At 42.2% G+C, this 17,500-nt stretch overlaps 1 protein-coding gene across 13 annotated transcripts in view; it reads right to left on the minus strand.

The window, feature by feature from the left end:
• Positions 1–17,500, minus strand: part of mctp1a (multiple C2 domains, transmembrane 1a) — a 116,313-nt gene that overhangs the window by 69,934 nt on the left and 28,879 nt on the right. The window contains exon 1 of one of the 13 annotated variants that reach the window (XM_035529710.2): positions 17,348–17,460. The exons of the other annotated variants lie outside the window; for them this stretch is intronic. Coding sequence (XP_035385603.1) covers positions 17,348–17,389 — 42 coding nt within the window. The 5' untranslated portion in view covers positions 17,390–17,460. Of the gene's footprint in view, positions 1–17,347; positions 17,461–17,500 lie in introns of those variants that run through there. 13 annotated transcript variants of the gene reach the window in all.

The raw sequence follows: 17,500 nt of genomic DNA on the forward strand, positions 1-17,500 counted from the left end.
TTATGTGATTTTCAGTTCTAGATGGTGTGGTGGTGTTATATCAACCACTCTGTGAATGCCATTTCCTGTTGCCTTCAACAACCACAAGACATCTAGCCATGAATAAGCTAATGTCTTGTCAAAGGCCTGCTTCAATCATGGGAGGCTGCTGTCACAAAACCGTGTCATCACTGAGTCTAACTTGGGCGAGCCGTAGGTGACGTTATAACTCACTTTTTGCCACTTTTGCCATCAGAGCAAGTTCATCGCTATAAACGTGTCAACAGTCTTATCCTACTGACTGGCCAGGTGTCTCCCAGCCCAGTATCTCCCATCACAGCAACCACACTGACATGGTAGTGGGCTTTATACTGGTATGACAGTATACGACACAGTGTGCGTGCCTAAATGAGCACAAATCTGAATTTTTTACAAAGGTCTGAATGCTGTGATTCATCTGAGAAGACGGACGATTAATTTCTTAATGGGAATACATTTACGGCACTGAGCTGACGCTTTTAGTCACGTAGAATTATGACTGGACACAACTTGAGTAATGGAGGGTTATGGGCGTTGCGCAGGGGCCCAACAGTGGCAGCATGGTGGTGGTGGTGGGGCTTGAACCAGCAACCTTCCGATCACTAGTGGCTGCTTCTCAGACCTTATCCTCAAAACATCACACAGACTGAACACGATTAATTAGACAGAGCCAAACACGCTCGAATTCTTTCTCCTGCACTAAAGCAATTTGCAAATTTGATTTGCCAAGAAATATCCGCACTCTGAGCTTCTCCAGGGATCACAAGCACTTTAGGCTTTTTAGCCACACAGCGACAGCCTCTGCATGATAAACAGACTGATGCTGGCAGAGAGGAATCATGTACGAAGCTGGCGACGGTGGTGTGTTTCACCAGCCGGAGAGCAACAAACATCACAATGAGATGATGACCACGACAGGATAGCACAGGATACAATAGGATAGAGCAGGGTACACAATAATAAATAGGACATTTCACACCATGCCAAGATGGACCAAGACATTTGTATTGCTGGAGAGGAATGTAGTACAAGAAAAGAAAAGAGAAGCACACCACATAGCCTCGGGTGACGCGGTACTAAAACAGTCAGTTTGGTAACCTGAGTACCAGTATTATCATAACCATACTCTCCCCTTCCCACACGTCACGTGGTACGGCCTGCAGCTGTTGCAGCTCCTGCGTTTCCGTTTATTGAGACTGCCCCCTGGTTTGTACCCACCCCCCTTTCGTGTCATCTGGGTGTGTGTTTAAACCCATGTGTTTGTAGAGTCGTTGAGGGCCATTGTTCATGTCCCCGTTCATCCTTTGTATCACGTTGTTCTTGTCTTCACGATTCGCTAGTCTGTTTACATGAGTGCCATTCTGTTCATCTAGTATTTGTCATCTGTGTTTCGTTTTCATTTTTTTTTTAAATCATCGAGAGGCTTCTGCATCCTGCTCCTCACCCTGCGGTGCTCAGACCGTCACAAATATCAGGGGTTCTTAATGAACCTGATTACAAAAAAACAAGTGCAGTCTCGCCACACTCCAGTTTAGAGGACAGTTTGGTAAAACTAAAAGTTACACATCAGTAGCTAGCATAATTTAATAGAGGTTTTATATCCATAATTTACATAAAATACACACACTCACTGCGGCAGCCTCATCTTCAGGCACTGCTAGCCTGCATGTACATTTGCAAGACTTATTTCATCGGGTAGACCCATGGATGTCATTAGGCCTGTTTTTAAATATTCTTTAGCCCCCCACAAATAAGTATGCATTATTCATTTAAATCGTCAATAGTTCTCATTCATTCCATCTTAATCATTGTGTCCGTGCCGTTGTTTCTCCAAATTCACAGTATACTGCGAAAAAGGGGCGCTAGGACCTGGGAGAGGTGCCACTGCCATACAACAGTCCAGTTTAGAAATGCACATACATGTAATAAAGTGACTACCTAAACTCAACTTAAAATATAACCATTCAAGTTCTTCCACTCCAAGTTAGTTGATATCAATATCTGAGTAGGCCTCCAATTTTCTCCTAGCGAAAAAACGACAGACCAATAATGGATCCTACGTTAGTGATGATATGAAATCCCTTAGATGATCGAAAAAGTAATTTGATAAGCTCTGAAATCAAGTCATCATGGTCTGAAACAAAGCATTCAGCCACAACTCCCATTCATTGTGTTCATAGAGGAAAGTGTCAATACATGTAGCAAAGCTATAACCTTAGACGGCTGCACCTTTACTCAGTTCTTCTTTATTTTTTGTTAATAACTCTCCACAAGAAAGCGTGAGTCTGTGGACCTTGTGAGACTCCTTAGAGAGACTGGCCTCAGTTCAGTCATTAATCTCCCCACGCCACTGATCACTGGTATATATTCTTGGCCTTTTATTAGCAAATCATTCCAGTTAATTAAAACTGCATCATAACATTTGCTCTGGCATGACTTTCTAGGTGCCAGCCTCATTTAAACCTTTTTAGACTCTGACTTTGTTAATTGGAAAGACTGAGGGGCATAAATCATATAAGGAGAACTTGTGCTGAATGTAAATCTGCCCCTTAGTAAATATTGAGAAAATATTTTCTCAATGTAGGCACTGCTCAGCACGGTCTGTATGGGATTTGCCTCTTGTTGAGACATAGGATGTGGCAAACACACATTATGTTTTAGGTGTCCAGGTCACATTTGTTCATTCTAGATGTCAAAAGAGTCATTATATTTGCATCAGTCTCAACAACACCCAGATATGTACACGTGAGTAAGGACCAGACCAGTTGCAGAAAGGTCAGATGGGTTATTTAAATATACAACATTATATCAAATCCTGACAAATGACAGAAAAACCACAAGTATTCTGCAGTAAACCCCCAAAACACAGCGAGCTGAAAATGTGCTTTATTACATGCTTGCAAAACAAATGTAGAGGGAATTGCCAATGGGCACGATTATAAATTACAGAAAGTCCACAGAAAATAGAAATTATGAACACGATGAAAACAGTAGGACGACTGCTGTACCGGTCCCTTCCCTGAATCTCAGCATGATCATATTTGACTAGACTACCTTCCATCACTAGAGAAGGAGGTGACAGAAATCAAAACAGTAAATAAATTTAAATGACAATTTTCCCCCAGGCCATTAGTTTTGAATCACAAATGCAGCCTGCAAGACTAAATGCATATTTTTTTAGACAGATTAGATTTGTCCAGTTCTACTTGAGCTGTCGATTCTACTGTTAGTCCAGTTCTACTTAAAATTTCAGTGTAATTGCAAATATAAATTTGCTTAGGGAACACCTGGGGCACAAGTTGTCTTGTCTAAAACCATGCGCGGAGTGCAGTAAGCATAAGCTGTGGGCACATGTGGCCCCACAGCTAGTATGCTCATAAAGGCAAATCTAAGAGCCAGCAAGCCTAACAGAAGTGAATGTGTGATGAGCAGTCCCACACTCCTAAGCAGAGGCAAAAGGCTCAAAGGCTACAGAAGAACGCTGGAGGAGAACGTTGGGAGATAGTGTCCCGCATTTGTGTGCTATGTCCCTGTTATCATGAATTCTCAAAGCTAGGCTGGCAAATGGTGAGTAATAGCAGTTGTTCTGACAATTGGGTTTGGGTTTGGCCCAGAAGAGATGTGAAGAACACCAAACCCAGCCAACAATGGAACTGTCCCATTTGCTTCAGTGATCAGCAGAGACTACACTTAGTTTGTAAAAACCTGAATTAAAGCTATTTATTTATTGTCCAATTTGCATGAGCTTCTTAAAAACTGAAGTGATGAAGCGATATTAGTAAGAAGCATGTACAAATTTAAAAATTATATTTAATTACACCACAACTACGGGTGAATAAATCTCTTCTTCTAATTAAGACCACTTTCTAATCTTTTTATATCTATTTATATTCACAGAAAGTTCTACTTTCTGCACCAGCGGATGACAAATGTGCTCCTTAACCCATCTTTCAAATCAGGGGTGCCGAACTCATATTCAGACGTGAGTTTAGTCGTCTCTACTCTCACACACATATTAATCCTGATAATTAACTAATGAGTTGAATCAGATGTGCTTGTGGATGGAAACTGCTGCACTGTACTGTGTTCTATGGTTCCCTTTAAATGTGAAATCTTTAAGTGTGAGTGTTGAAATACTTATTCTGTCCTTATTCTAAATCTTATTCCACTAAGAAACCAGATAGCCTGTAAAATGTAAAACCTGCATCTGAGGACAGTACACCATTCATATTAAACATATCCGTCATGAATACTAATGCACCTGATACCAATCAAGGACCACATCCTTTTCTCATAAATAATTAGATATTTCATTGTTAAAATCATGAAGAACAAATCAATTTGAGAATTCCTTGCCACCCACTAAAAATCTGAGGAGTACAGTGTTCTGGGATTACATATGGACTGAATTCCACATTCAGCCCATGTGTAATCCCACATTCGGCCCCTGTGATATCCCACATTCGGCCCGTGATATCCCACATTCGGCCTATGTGATATCCCACATTCGGCTACGTGTATTCCCGTTCATGGGCCTATTTATTCACATGATTATGACTACGATCTAAACCATCATGCTCTTCAGTATCCACCTTTTGACTGTACTTGAGGCCCAGTTCCTCAGATCAAAATGGACAGTTCGCCCCCCCGACAAACACACACACACACACACACACATACACACACACACACAAACACTCTGTCACGCAACCCATTTCCCCTGATCATTACAATTCCCTGCATTCCAATGACAACTCAGAAGAACATCCAACCAATCACCAACTATTCACATGTTCATCACCACCTGACTGTTAACGTGCTGCTCATTTCCTCTGCCTGTTGATACCTGCCATTACCACTCACTCTCGCCTGGATGTTTTGTCTCTCTGGATGTGATGCTCTCTGGCTCTGTTTATCCCATAATACTTGTTCTGACCCTTGCCTGTGTTTTGATTACCACGCTGGATTATCCTTTCCTGATTAAAACCAAGACTTTTTTATCCACAAGCATCTGGCTTTCTCTGAAACGTCACGCAGAGTGAGAGAGAGAGTCGTGCATACACAGTGTGTGTATGTGACTGTCGCCTACTGTGTATGCACGCTGCTGTAACCTGCTGAGTGTGTAAGGGTTTTGGCTACCCTGTCACAGACGCCCGGTCAGATTCTGGTGACGTGCACATTGGGGACTGATGTCATCTGAATGAGAATAAATATTGTGACACAGCTGAGTCACTGCAGCTGCTCCCATCCAGGAATGCTAAGAATGTGCTTGAGGCCACATGGCAAACCTGTGAAGACACAATCCTGAAACCTACTGAGGTTGACAGCTCTCCACTCTGAGACAGCTTGTCCAAAAACGTTACCACACTCACCCGATAACACAGAAATGCAAAGATGACCAAAATCCACCTTACGCCATGCACCATCTTTCCTATAACGTCTCAGGCCAACATTGTGAAGTAAGTGCACACCACAGCGTGCCATTAAACTGGTAGAGCTGCCACTGTTGGAACTGTAACTGAAAGGCGGGGCCCCGCCTTCTGCTCATCGTGCATCAGCAGCTAAAGGGCCCATTCTGGCCTGCTCCACTCAGAGTGTCGCGGCACTTGTGGGACTCACGGCAGGAGGCCGTGCATAAACGCTGGTGTGAAGAGACTACGGAGGACGTTGAGTTCAGTGTGTTTGATTCATAAGGATGAGATATTCTGACGTACTCCACTGCTGCTATGACTTATTATGATGGCGAGAATCACATGATACGGCACTAATGAGGTGCTCTATTGAGGCACGCTTCAGACTGATGTGATGCACAAAGGATCCCAAAGAATGTTCCAGGAGAAATTTCTCTACTCCTCAGTTCTAACTCCAATTAAAAAGTTGAGGCATCGTAACATGCAAGTGCTCGAGTCACTTCAGTTTAGTAACATCTGAGGGTTGCTTTCAGGCACGGTTTAGGTAAGCTGTTAATAAGCAAGTTATTTACGATTCATTGGAGGTCTATTTTTTTGTTCTTCTTTTTTGTTGTAGGAGTAGGTTCTGGTACTCATCCTCAAACTCTGTGGACACATACTGTGCGACTATAACCACAGAAACCCATTCATTGGGGACACACACAAAAGGAAAAGTGCCGTCCCCCTCAGAGATGATGCAAGCTGTGAGGGGCTTGGCTCACGTTCATCGCTCCATAACACTCTGAAGCCTTCCATTCAGGATGCGTACTCTTTCTCAAGGATGACATGTACAAACGAGACAAAACTATTAGAGTTATTATTAGCTACATATATTGTAAAGAATTATGAAAAGCAGCATGCTGCCTTTCTGTGTATGCAGACTGAAAACTTTGTTTATGGGATTTAGCTGACATTTGTATGCAATTCCACTTACAACTGAGTACAACTTGAGAAATGATGGTAAGGGACTTGCTCAGGGGGCAAACACCAGCAACTCGGTGGTGGTGGAACTGACAGCCTTCCAACCATTAGTTAAGTAACTAAACCACCAAGCTACCACTTCACATGTTCTTCTCAAGGCAGCAGACTAATCTTCCTAGGAGAAGTCTAGGCCCTGCGAAATCACACGCCATTAACTGGTCATCGCTCAGATATCCCTCACTAGCCTTTTAATTAAACATGGAACGCACCAGTGGCATGACGAGTTTGTAGTCGTGATAATCCTTTAATGAGGCCATATCTGCTCAGTATAACCGCATGCTGGAATAATTACCACCATGTTAGCTTCCCCATGGTTTAAAGGCAGTATGCGAGACTTCTGTTAACTCAGTTCTTCTGTGGTTAACGGTGTCATCTCTACAGAGGAGTCACGATAGCTGCGCTAATAGTAATGAGTTCAAGGTTTCTCTTTCACATGTCTGTGCTTTGCCAGTTCTAGATTTAATCTAAATTACCACTTTTTTGTGGATTCCTCATCATCACACATTTAATAATAAATGATGAATTCTTTGAAATGACATGTCCAGACTCCCTTCACCTCCAAACGTAAGGTCAAATAAAGAGTGGATATTTGCTTTTTTGCTTACTCTTTTACTTCAGTGTTATTCAACACAGCTCAGCAGTTATTTTTTATTTCTCTGGCACTAAACTGGTTAGCTTGTTGTTAAGCACAGAACAAACACTACAAATCAGTACTTTGAAATAATATGCATAAAATCGAAAAGTATCCAGAGTGTAATTTTAAGAAATCCCATGGAATTTGCAAATGAAGAAATGTGTAGATCCACGAATAAGAACAGCATTTCACAGGGGCAAAGAAAGGGCCATGTACCGCAAATTGCAGTGAAATGGCAAAATCTTTTTATATACAGTCATGGTACTGAACCCTTAATAAAAAGGCCAAACCTCAAAGAAAATCCACTATACTTTTAAAACTGCAGATGCAGATTCAAGGGTGAAGGTGAATAGTAGGAGAACAAGTGGCAATAGGAAAGGTATAGCTGTGAAAGCCTATTGGTAGGGCTAAATGATGCTATGCTGGAGCATGACGAGTGTAGTCAGTTTTGTATAGTGGAAGTATGTTTTAAATGTGGATATTCATGTGTGTATAATACATGCCATGACTAATACAAACTACAGATTGCGGATGTTTTCTTTGCGCCTTTCCCAAACAATTACAGCGTAGACAGGCAGCAGGAGCAATTTCATTGGTCGAAATCCACTACTTCTTTCTTATTGGCTCACGACTTTAAAGCATTTAAAGCACCACTTTATAGTAAGATAATGACCTCCTCCTACTAGTTTTGACAGCCAATAAACTTGAACTTTCTTCACCCAGTGGCTCACGAACAAGGTCAGACCAGACCATAAAATACTACATCAAACACTAAATCTAAATGATTCATTATTATTATTATTATTTTTGGTTCCATATTACATGGCATTTTGGGAGAACTTCTACATGGATTCATCTGAAGTTATCAAAAAAGCTATTTGAGTTATGAGCCAATTAAAGAAAAGAGAGAAGCATACAGTAATTAGTAATGTATCAGGAAAGTTTAGTAAAGCAAAGAGACTGGCTCCTCATGGTAATAAAACTGATTATTTAATTCACATCAGTTAAAAATGTAATGAGCTTGCCCATGTATCATTCAGTTCAAATTTACTTGTATAGTACTTTTCATTACAGGTGTCATCACAAACCAGCTGTACAGACATCAGAGTCCAATTACAAGGCAACATTAGTAAAGAAATACTCCTTTCAGAACATGATGAAACCTTGAGAGCAACCAAGACTCAAGTGCATCCCATCCTCTGGTAGAGACCAGATATCAGTAGCAATGCAAAAAAGCAATGGGAGTTAGGAGCCAATTTAAGAAAAGATGGCAGCATACAGCAATTAGTAACGTATTAGGAAAGATACAGGTGAGGCCTTTGTTTATGAGCTGATTAATAGCTGTAGTGAACTGGTCTGGTCTGACCTTGTTTGTGAGCGATTGGATGAAAAAAGTTCAAGTCTATTGGCTGCCAAAACCAGTAGGAGGAGCACATTATCTTACTATAGGGCCGCCAAAGTGGTGTAAAAAACGGAGTTTTGGAACACTTAAAGCTGCCCTTTTTATGGAGTTTTAAACCGACATATACACGGCATAAACACGGCGTTTTTGATGTCTTTTTGTGGCATATTTTATGGCGTAGTGAAAAAATAACGCTGTGTTTTGCGGCGTAAAAAAGTCCAAAGTGCCGCTTTTGTCGCCGTTTTACAAATAAAATGCGGCTCGTTTGAGGCGAATGTTGACCACTTTGGGTTTCCATATTGGAGTGCGCAGAATCGCAAATTGGCTCGACAGTAGGATTATACCTAAGCAGTTCAGCAGCAGAGCAAAGTGAATTTGAGTAAATATGGGGAGCAAACTTTTTCAGGTGAGCAAAGGAAATCCGTGCTGCGTGAATCATGGCTCTCTCACATTTTAAAAAAAGTGTTCTGGGCTATTGGCAGGATACTGATGCTGTGGTTTTCTGATTCCTCTGGATTCCACGACAAGGGTTCGACGTGACTGCTTAAAATACACAGCCGTTAAAGGAGAAGTAGAAAAGTGCATTATATGGACTGCTATAAATATGTACGCGACTCCCTGTCCAAAAGGACAACAAAATATGTATCCGGGGCAAGCATTCCTGATCGTGAGTGGGAACTGCTGAAATCTTCACCACTGATAAAAGGTGGTTTGGATTAGGAAGACAGGGGTTTTGTTGGGGATTTTGTCTGTGTGCACTTCTCTTTGCACTCTGTGTGATAAAGCTTCATGGAAGGCGCTTACTGGGAGTCCCGGCAGACACCCTGATCATTAGGGAACACGAAAGCTGCACAAACAACAGGGGCACTACTGAGGAGAAAGATAAAACTCCAAGGGAATGGAAAGAGAGGGAAGTAGAAGGTAGTAGAAGATAAACAGATGGCGACTGGGATCAATGTACCAGCAGGCGCATGCGGAATCAGAGTGGAAGTGCATGCACTCATTCTCAGAACAATAAGAATTTTGTGTGTTGTTCTCACCCCAACACAGCAAAGTTAATTGTGCAAGGTAAAGGTCTATAGAGAAACCCATTATTTTTAAATAATGTCAACTACCGTGGTACTGTGGACACTTCAAAAAAGATCAAAGATGAATTCGGTGAACATAATCTAGGTGGAGTGTTTTAGCATACTCAACTTGGCCACATCTGTCCTTGACGTTAGCATCTATGCTCTGTGATCTGATCCCTGCCAATCAGACGGCAAATCAGCTGCCTGTTACAGTGCAGCCATCAATCGAAGCAGCGACAGGTCCGCTGAATGCCGACAGCACATCCAAACAGCCGGATCCGATCATGCACGCGTCCAAATCGATGTTTTAAATTAAAGCTAGCTGGACAGTAGAGTACAGAACTCATTTAAGTGCCAGGCATAGATGGAGTTGAGCATTAAGTAAATGGAGTTATATAAATCATCTAAATAAGGAGAAATGGAAAAGTGTTATTAAATGTTGCGTAATCAAATAAATCATTTTGCTGGGAAGTATTAGCTGTACTTAAATTCTTACTGGTTTCCAGGAACCTCATTCAGACCGAAAAAAGCAGTTATGCACTAGAACAGTACACCAAAGGGGTTGCTCTACCTTCCTCAATCAGTACCTATCTTCTTTAATACACCTCACTGAACACAGAAGATGGTTTAACCAGAGTCCACACTGTTCAGTGTTAAAGCCAGGGAGCATTGGCTGCTCAGCCTGTTAGCCGGAGGATACAGGCATGGAAATGGAGAAGCCAAAACGGCACCAGATGTGTTCTTGCTACAAAGCTGTGCCTGTTACAGCCTGAGAAATACTTCATGGCTTTGATGGAGGGTGATGGAGAGCGATAACAGGACAATATGATCTCCTCTAGCCTCACCAGCCACTACATTACTGTATTAAAAACCTTTCTGTCATCCGTCATCCTTCGGCCTTTCATTAATGGTCATTCTGACCTCAGAGCCAATCTTGGTAACAGTACTCTCTGTGTGATAAATTTGTACCACACACAACAGCCATAAGCATGCCAGTACCACACAAGTATTAATGTTGCGTGGACAACGGTCTGCTGTCCAAATAATATCTAGTCAGCAGTGGTCCTGTGGTCAGAAACTGGTCAATGATGAATACGGGGTTAGAGAATGACTGGTGTACTCTTCATACCAATACGTGCTACAACTTGGATTTCTACATTCACAAAATGCACTTGTAAGACTATAAGATGGCCTGTGAGTGTAGGTACAAGTTAACTAGATGTTTCCAGTAAAGTGGTTTATGAGTAAATGTGTAAAAAATAAACAAACAAACAAACAAACAAACAAATAAATAAATAAACACTTTGGGGTCTAGTGAGGCCAAAGTTATAAAGCCTTATAATCCATATCATTAGATTATAATCCATATCATGTCAAACTGTTATCAAAGACAAACAATCAGAGGGAAAGTCATAAAACTGGGATCATTATCTTATTGCTCTAGTAAAGCCAAAAGGTCACACAACTTTAAAGAACACAGAGAAGAATACTCTAATCTTAAAACCACAACTGAGGAGCTTTGGGGCTGATCTCCCACTCCTATGATGTTGGAAACCAGGGCAGATAGAAAATGGTGGGGATCTTCACAGAAATGTTGATCTTTTATTTTTAAAAGTACAACATAAAGTTCCACCAGAGAGTTGGGTCTTTGCTTGAATGTTTGCAAAGCTGGGTTCTGCCAGCTTTGATATTCGCACAGGACAATCGATAGAGAACCTGACTTGCAGCTCCAGCAATGGGCACTATAGGAATTCAAGAAGCTCTGTAGCAATTCATTTAAACAATCAAATAAATTATAATGGCATCACAACAGGAAATGGTCATTAGGAAAATGCTTCCTAAATGTAACCTTAATTCCTATCATAAGATATCTGTCAGCACTGACTGAATGGACGTCCCTGCTTGGGAGGGTGGATTAAACAAAGATCAAATCTGTGCTTGAAAACCTTGGAAACAATTGTCTGTTCCTTCTCAGCATGAAGTTAACCCAGCACCACAAGGATTTTCCTTTTTCGTTCCGTGGATTTAATCTGCATTCACTTTATCCTATTTAACTAAGTAGGCAACAAGTTTGATAATGTGGTGTATTAAATACCTGGAGTCAATTTATATGATCTAACAATGATTACTAAATTAATTGTATTGACTTGAGATCTTGGCATGAAAATAAGATAAAGCCACTAAGTGTATCAGCAGTTTTACTTTCTTTGACAATGCTTAACGGCTACATTTAACAGGAATCAGAGGAAAAGCTGTAGCAAAGCAGCAAGCCCACATATTCCAGCAGGGAATGTGACAATTCACAATCACTGTAAATGAGAATATGGGCCAAGGTTACCTCTGGAAGCTAGCAGAAATGAATTATTAAGTGAGCACAAAGGAGGACACTTTTAAAGTACAATTCCTTTATACTCACCTCCATTTACACCGTTCTCAGTTCCTAGGTCAAACCTCCATCGTTTTCCTTATTTATCCTTTCAAGTTATCCTCTGTGTAACACAGTTGTGTTTTTTTTCCTTTTCTCAATGGCTTCAGAGAGAACACAAAGAACCTTTGAAACCGAAGCGTTTGAATCAAAAGGTCAGCGTTAAACTTTACAGCTTAGCTGTAGCTGCTTGTCTTGGACAGAATAGCAGGCTAATTTGATAGCTTTGGGTTCAGTGCTTAGGAAATCTATAAGAGACTCATTAGTGGTTCAGAATCTGAGGCAGAGCTATGCCATATCATATCCAGTCTAACAGCACAACATGCAACGGTACTGTCTTTAAAGCGCGCGCACACACAACTAAATAAATAATTATATTTGTATTACCTATTTTTAGGTTAGGTCTATATTATTACCTATGCAAAGGCAACTTTACTTGAATATAAAAAACACTTACGCACAAGAAAAGCAAACACTGAAAAAGGCTGAAGACAGAGTATAGACACTGAATGTTTTCGGTTTAGATACCTCTTAGAACTTCTTGCTGTTGGTTCCAGCCCAGCACAGTAGCTCAGAGCTGCTAAAATGTGGCTGGCTCCAGTCACGCTCAGAGGCCAACAGGGGGCGTATTCTTCTAGAATGGTAAATACGTAGCTGCATAGACCCTAAGACACTAAGCCATTTAGCAATTTGTAGGAACACTTTGGGCCAGATTTTTCAGAAGTCTAAAGTTAGGTGCAGGGGTCAAAAGATTGGGTTAATGGACTCGTTTCTCACATCCATGCTGAAAGAGCCGCAGATATCGTATGGTCTTTTTGGGGAAGTTTGTAAGAAGATCACTGCAGTAGTTGGAAAACCTGTTGGAAATAAAGTCATGGAAAAGTTTGTCACGAAATCTCTAATTAAGCAAAAGGTAATTTTGTTATGACATTTATACGGCAAACTTGGTGTGACGGTAGCTTCCCGCCAACAGCCTCTGTCTGGCAGTGGTGGTGTCCATGTGGCACTTTGTTTATGTTTTGTTTTTGCGTGGCCCATGTCTGTGCTTTGGTTATGTGCCACGCCCCACTCAGGTGATGCGTGTTGTGCCTGTTAGTGCAGCACCTGTGCGCCATTACGGTTACGCTGGCTTGCTTTCAGTTTGTTTGTGCGCTCTACCATTAATTCAACTGTTACGTTTAAGATGTACAGTTGCTTCCTTTTTTCCTGCATATTTTCAATGTGACACTTGGCTTTTTATATTTAGATTCAGGGTAGGAAATGAAATCTCTATGTTTCCTGTTTGGCGCCATTATCCATTATATCCATTAGATTAAGGAAGCTTTGGTGCGTCTACACAAATACAAACACACACCCACACCCACACACACCCAAATACACACACAAATGGGTTCATCTGCATTTTTCATCTTGCAAGACCAGAACTAATAGGAATGTGTAAACGTTGACTGGAAGGGCGTAATAACCGAGGCATGGATACCCCTCAATACAAAGCTTCTAGATATGGAAAACGCTGGCTTTTCTTTCATCTCATTCTTCTCTCCTCTCAGTATAAATGGAATCCTAGGATACCGGGTTGCTAGTGACAGCAGTGTTATACCTTTGCTAACCAGCTTCAATTTGTTCCAATCTGAGCACTTTTTTTTCCTGCATTCTGTGCACAGACACAGACGAGCAAGGAGAGAAGAAGAAGTGGGAAGAAGACGACCGGGTTGGGGGGGGGTGGGGGGGCGTAAAACCTATACAAGCAAAGACACTTAAAAACGGCAAAACGCAAGGACATTTCATTTGTGTTTGGCATTAATTTCAATGCAAAATGTTCCCATTACTTTAAGTGCCTTGTTTTCAAGTGTAACACACAACAGTATTGCTGGGGAAAAAAAAATAAAAATTCTTATTGCAGTTTCACATTCTGTTCCTTGCGCCTGCCACTGGAGACTCAAAATAAGCTTTCACTCATTTGCCTCCGTGATCACAAGTGTTCTTGTACTGCATTCTCCCTACCAGATGCCAACTTTCAGTCGCAAAGCCCCCTCGCAGTCTATATGTAGTACATGACCGCACAATGATCATTGCATTGCAGTTGGAACCACTACAGAAAAGAGCTACAGCATAACCAAGCTCGGCTCCAAAGATCTGATGCTTTCAGCGTGTATCCAGTCTTCACACCCAGCACAGAGGTGAAGAGCGACTATGCGGCCACAAGAGACCAGCCACCTACAATGAGCTTTCCTGCCCTCAGCAACTCAGACTATTATTAACCACTGGCTGGCCAGCCCTAATCAGGTCCAGCCCATTAATTCCTTCCAAACCACCTTCCACCATGATCCAAAGGCTCGGTGCACATCACTAAGCCATTTTCCTCCTGCACTCAGCATCACCTCCGTAACGCCACCCCCGGCGGCCAGCGCTGGGTGCTGAAGGAAGTGGGAGTCACTTGGCTAACCCAGTGATGGCATGCTTTCGGGGGGGGCACACTCGGAGGAGGGTCTTGGTGAGTTCATATAAACATTGGATGGTGGGCAAATGCTGAGCTGGAAATAGGACTGATTAGGAAGCGATTTGTGTAGTGCGGTTGTATATGCCTAGATTTGCTTTTCTACGAACAGGCTAATAGTAGTTCACTCAGTGACATCCATAAAAATATGCACCAGAAAACGGATTGCTCCTTTACACCAGAGATGCAAATGAAAGAGCAAAGAACATTAACCTCTGAATAAAAAAATTAGGGGGTAAGTTTCATGTCAAAAGCTGATTTCAGCAAACTAACAGACAAAGAGCAAATAATAACGGGATGTGTTTTATTTGGGTCTTTGTAAAAGAAGCTAGAATGATGGCATGAAAGAACAGGAGGTGTGAGAAGACTGGGTGGGTGGGCTGCTGGAAAAGCTGGAGAGACCTACAGTGCAGGAGAGACACACAATCGCTCCCACATCATGAGGGGAACTCATATGAAACAAGAGGAACACCTGCACTCGACATTCATAAGAAGACGAGAGAGAGAGAGGGAGATAGAATGAACCACAGTCAAGCCATATCAGGAAACAGGAGTGAAAATACAAGGATTGAATACGGGATGGAAAAATATTCCATAACATCGGCAATTCTGTCACTCCATAGAAAAGAATATGTGGAATGATCTTCGCGCACAGAGACGAGGAGGAAATACAGCGGGAAGGGTTTTCTAAGCTAGCAGAGACCAAGAGGGAGTGACGGAGGTGAAGGAAGGGTCAATTAAGAGGAGAGAGACATATAAAAGACATATAAAGGTAGAGAGTGGTGGATGAGGGGACACACAGCAGTAAGTAACAGAGAACGCCCTTTTGGGGGAGGGGAGGTGGAGCCACTAGGTTGTGGGACGTGTCAGGTGCTGCTGACACTTCAGTAATCAAGAGAGTAACAGCTTTTTACTGCTCAAGTGCCTTGCTACACACACACACACACACACACACACACACACACCTTGTACACTGCTGTGAGTGTGTGACTCAGCAGGAAGATCAGTCTCCAGAACCACCCCCCCCCCCTCGTCAGGTCAATTCTAATGTGTTAATGTGGACTAGCCTATGTGCCAGAGCTAAGATTCAGATGTAATTCGAATGTTTGTGATCTGACAGTTCACTACAAACACTAGTGTGTTAAAAATCTGGCTTATTTGTGTTGTCACAGGTAAAATGTTGCAGTGCGATTCAGTGTTCACTATGCTTGCTGCAGTTTACGTTTCCAGCCCAGTTATTTATCCTGGCATCAAAGCTGTAGACTAACAGTGATAGACCTTCCCACCCTCTGTGATCTCTCACTGTGACCTGTGCACAGCCAGGAAAGCAGTTTGACTGTCAGGTTCACTCTCTCTGTAATTTGTGTAAATGACACATGTCAAAGGTGGCTTTCAAACAGTGCCCAAAAGCACAACGATGAGGAAGACAGAGAGAGAGAGCGAGAAACAGTGGTAGTGAGGGACAGACAGAGACAGAGAAACAAACAGTCAAGAGAGACAGACTTTCTTACAGAGTCACTGTGCAAATCCACCATAAGAATGTTTTATTCATATGGATTTAAAGTCCAAACGGTGTGTATTATGGAGCTAATGTATCTGAAATCAATAAATCACAAATGAGAAAACTGCATATTTCTCTCTCTCTCTCTCTCTCTCTCTCTCTCTCTCTCTCTCCCTCTCTCTCCCTCTCTCTCTTCATCTGTCTCCCTGTCTCTCTCTCATTTAGCTAGGCCTGAAGATATCCACCATCCCTCAACATCTGAACAGCTCTTTGTACAAACAGCAGCCTGTTCAAACAGCAAACGTTATTTCACACATGAGGAGGCATCGTGGAGTCCTTTCACATAGCTGAGGAACAACCCACTTCTGAGATGCATGTCGGCAGTTTCAAAAGAGCAAAACCTCAAATTAAACCAGCCAGTCTGTCAGCTTATATGCAGAATTTTATTGGACATGAATTGATCCAAAAGCAAAGAGAGATTTTTTCACTAGGCTTCATTTGATCATTGCCTGCTGCAGAGCTAATCTAAAGAAACCACCGCAACCGCATTTCATCAGAAAGCTTACACATTCAAAGCTAAACTCTATTTATCTAAGTAAATACTGGAATTTCCATGTGAAGCATTTTGCATACCTTTTCCATTTTGTTTAATTTGCATGATGTTTCGGCAGCAAGCCTACGCGGGCTAATTCATGAAGAAAAAAATTAAACACATCAGCAAGTTGGAGTCGCTTACTAAGTGTGGCATACTACAAAGTTGCATGCGAAACCACATGCGCACGCCCAACACCCGGGGCCATCCTGCAGCGGACTGTGGTGAAGCTTGGTGCTTCATTCTGCTCACGTCCGTGAGGCTCCTGCACTGCTGGGGGCTCGGGAGAGTGCCTTACGTCAAACGGGCACGCCAGCGGCTCTCCTGTGCTTCCTAACAGTCTTTGGGGCTTTCTGTGAGAAGGAGCTGCACACCATATTGTGCTTGGCTCAGCAGCGTTCCTAAGCTCCCGGAGCACATTTTAGGGAGGAAACTGGAATGTGATGATCCGTGCAGGATCTACACTTCAAAACATGTGCACTGTAAGCTAACGTCAATGTCCATAAGGATGATCCTACAAGCAGAAAGTTAACAAAAAAACAAAACAAAAAAAAAACAACATTTCAACATGCAAAATCAAGAAACAATCAAGCTAAAATGGGAAAATCTCCATTCCGTTAGCGCAAACATCAGATATCATTAAGACAAAGCCATTCCAACAGTCTCCACTGCACGTGTAACTGTAGCCACAACACAGACACTTGGAGACAAAGGTCCTCTGAACCCAGTACATGCAGAGAGCGAAGGAGGAAAAAGAGGAATGAAATAGATACGTACAGGCAGGCTTCTTGCCGGCGTGGAGAGAGGAGGCACGATCATCCAGCCAGCGAGCTTAACGGCACGCTCACACACACGCACACGCACACACTGCTGCCGATGTTCCTGCTGCTCAGCCTGCTGCTGGCTTAAGCTATTTAAGCCCGAGACTGC

This window comes from Electrophorus electricus, chromosome 5 (assembly GCF_041902795.1).
Source record: "Electrophorus electricus isolate QZ-2024a chromosome 5, ASM4190279v1, whole genome shotgun sequence".
Taxonomy (NCBI): domain Eukaryota; kingdom Metazoa; phylum Chordata; class Actinopteri; order Gymnotiformes; family Gymnotidae; genus Electrophorus; species Electrophorus electricus.